Here is a 1887-nt window from a genome sequence, read left to right as displayed (position 1 = left end):
GAGATAGAGAGGAGGGACTGCACCACTTAAGCCTGGGAGCCCCTCTGGGCCAAGAAAAGGATTTTTATGCCATTACATAGTTTTATTTCTAAAGTATTTTTCCAGGTACTAATCTATAGGATAAATACACTTACTATTTTAAAAATTAATTTAGGCATTGTAGGTAATGAGAATTTCCTTGAACAAATTTTTGAGATTAATCTATAGCTAACTGACAACTGATGGCAACTGTATCTGAGAGATAAACTCAGTGTCAGTCTCTAGAGAGAGAATGCCCCACTGTGGCCAAATAGGGAACTGAGAAATATTTTCAGTAACTCTTAAGGGGTTTGTGCTCTGCTTCCTTTGTAAAACCAGTTACTGTGTCCCTCAGAGCACAGTAATACACCGCTGAGTCTTCCTCTTGAGCTGATAGTTTTTTCAGATGGAAGGATGCCTCACCCTTGTTGAGGTCAGCCGTGAAACCTCTGATACTCTCTCTTGAGGTGTGTCTCAGGAGTAACTGGAGCTGTTGTTTGGGGTAGTGTACATACCAGAAGAGCTCAGGACTCCCAGAATATGAGTAGTTGCACTTCACCTGCACTGGGGACCCTTCAAAGATGGAGATGTGGTCCTCAGGCTGAGTCACTGTCTGGGCTCTTGTTCCTCCTGTAACACCAATTCTGGATCAGGGATTGTCTTGCAGACAGAGGAGAATAGTTCGTTAAACTGATTCTAAATCAGAAGACCAGAGAAAGATAGAATAAAAGGAGACTTTACTCACTGAGTGTGAATATCATCACAAGCACTGAGATGAGGGTGGGCTTCATGTCTGAGCTGTGAGGAAACAGGAAGCTCCTTTCTGCAGGTTTTTCCTGGAAACAGTTCAGCCACATGGACACCCTGACAGAGCAGTGAGTGAGTTTACACTGGCATGCAAAGTAAAATCTCTTCCTCAAAGGGCTGGCTGCTTTCTGACTTTCTATTGAGTTCAAGTTGTGTAGTATCTTCCTCTAGAGGCCCTATCTGATACTGCAGATAATCTCGGGCTTCAGGAGGCCTTCTGTTCTGAAACAGAATGGTGAGGGATTTCCTCCACAGTTAGTAAGACAAAGTGTAATGCTGTACTAAGTGAAGAAGCATGTTACCAGAAAGGTCCAGATAGAGATATCGACGGAACATAATAGAAAGTCCAAACATACAAATTATTTATGGAAATTTAGTTATCAAAAAATAGGGAAAAGATGGTATATTCAGTAAAATCTGTCTTCATGAATGGAGAGTCATCTAGAGATCAGCAACTAAATTTGGATGCATACCTTAACATCAGCTATGAAATAAATTCCAAATAGAGATAATTAATATTTTAAATAAAATGAAAGCATATTTTAATCAATTTAGGATGGTCATGAATTTTCTAAACATGAGAGTCAGAAAGAATAAGGGAAAATATTGATAGATCAGCTTTCACAGAAATTTAAGCTTCTGTACAAGTATGTTAATGAAATGTGTAAACATTACCATATCAAGGTATTTTCCATTCATCATCATTGATTGTGACCTTCCTCACACCAGGAATGGCCCTTTAGAATTTTAGTTGTACAGGTTTTTTTGACCTAAGAATAAGGCAACTCTAGAAAGATGGTAGATTTAAAATGTCCCTGATCCCCTGTGCTTAGCCAAGGAGCTTCTGTGGAAGCCAGCCATGCTGTGCCAACAGAGCTTAAGTGAGGTATCCCATTGAGGCTCATATAGAAATCTGGGGTCAGTAGCAGGGAACTCCAGGATGAAGAGCAGAAAACAATAGGTTGTAGAGAAAGCTTGGCATGTACAGATCAATGGACATGTAAGAAGGAAACTAATATTTTGGGGAAAGCCTTTCCTCTAGTCCCCAAATAGCTGAGAAGA

At 40.1% G+C, this 1887-nt stretch overlaps 1 gene segment (V, D, J or C); it reads right to left on the bottom strand.

Annotated features, from left to right (window-relative positions):
* Positions 1-304: 304 nt before the first annotated feature.
* LOC114891265 lies at positions 305-1068 on the bottom strand. The segment is given in 2 exon segments: positions 305-648; positions 764-1068. Coding segments are annotated over 2 exon segments (450 nt in total).
* Between the last annotated feature and the right edge of the window lie 819 nt (positions 1069-1887).

Source organism: Monodon monoceros, unplaced genomic scaffold (genome assembly GCF_005190385.1).
Source record: "Monodon monoceros isolate NGI ecotype Baffin Bay Population unplaced genomic scaffold, NGI_Narwhal_1 Contig7362_ctg1, whole genome shotgun sequence".
Classification (NCBI taxonomy): domain Eukaryota; kingdom Metazoa; phylum Chordata; class Mammalia; order Artiodactyla; family Monodontidae; genus Monodon; species Monodon monoceros.
This window is presented reverse-complemented; position numbering and strand designations above follow the sequence as displayed.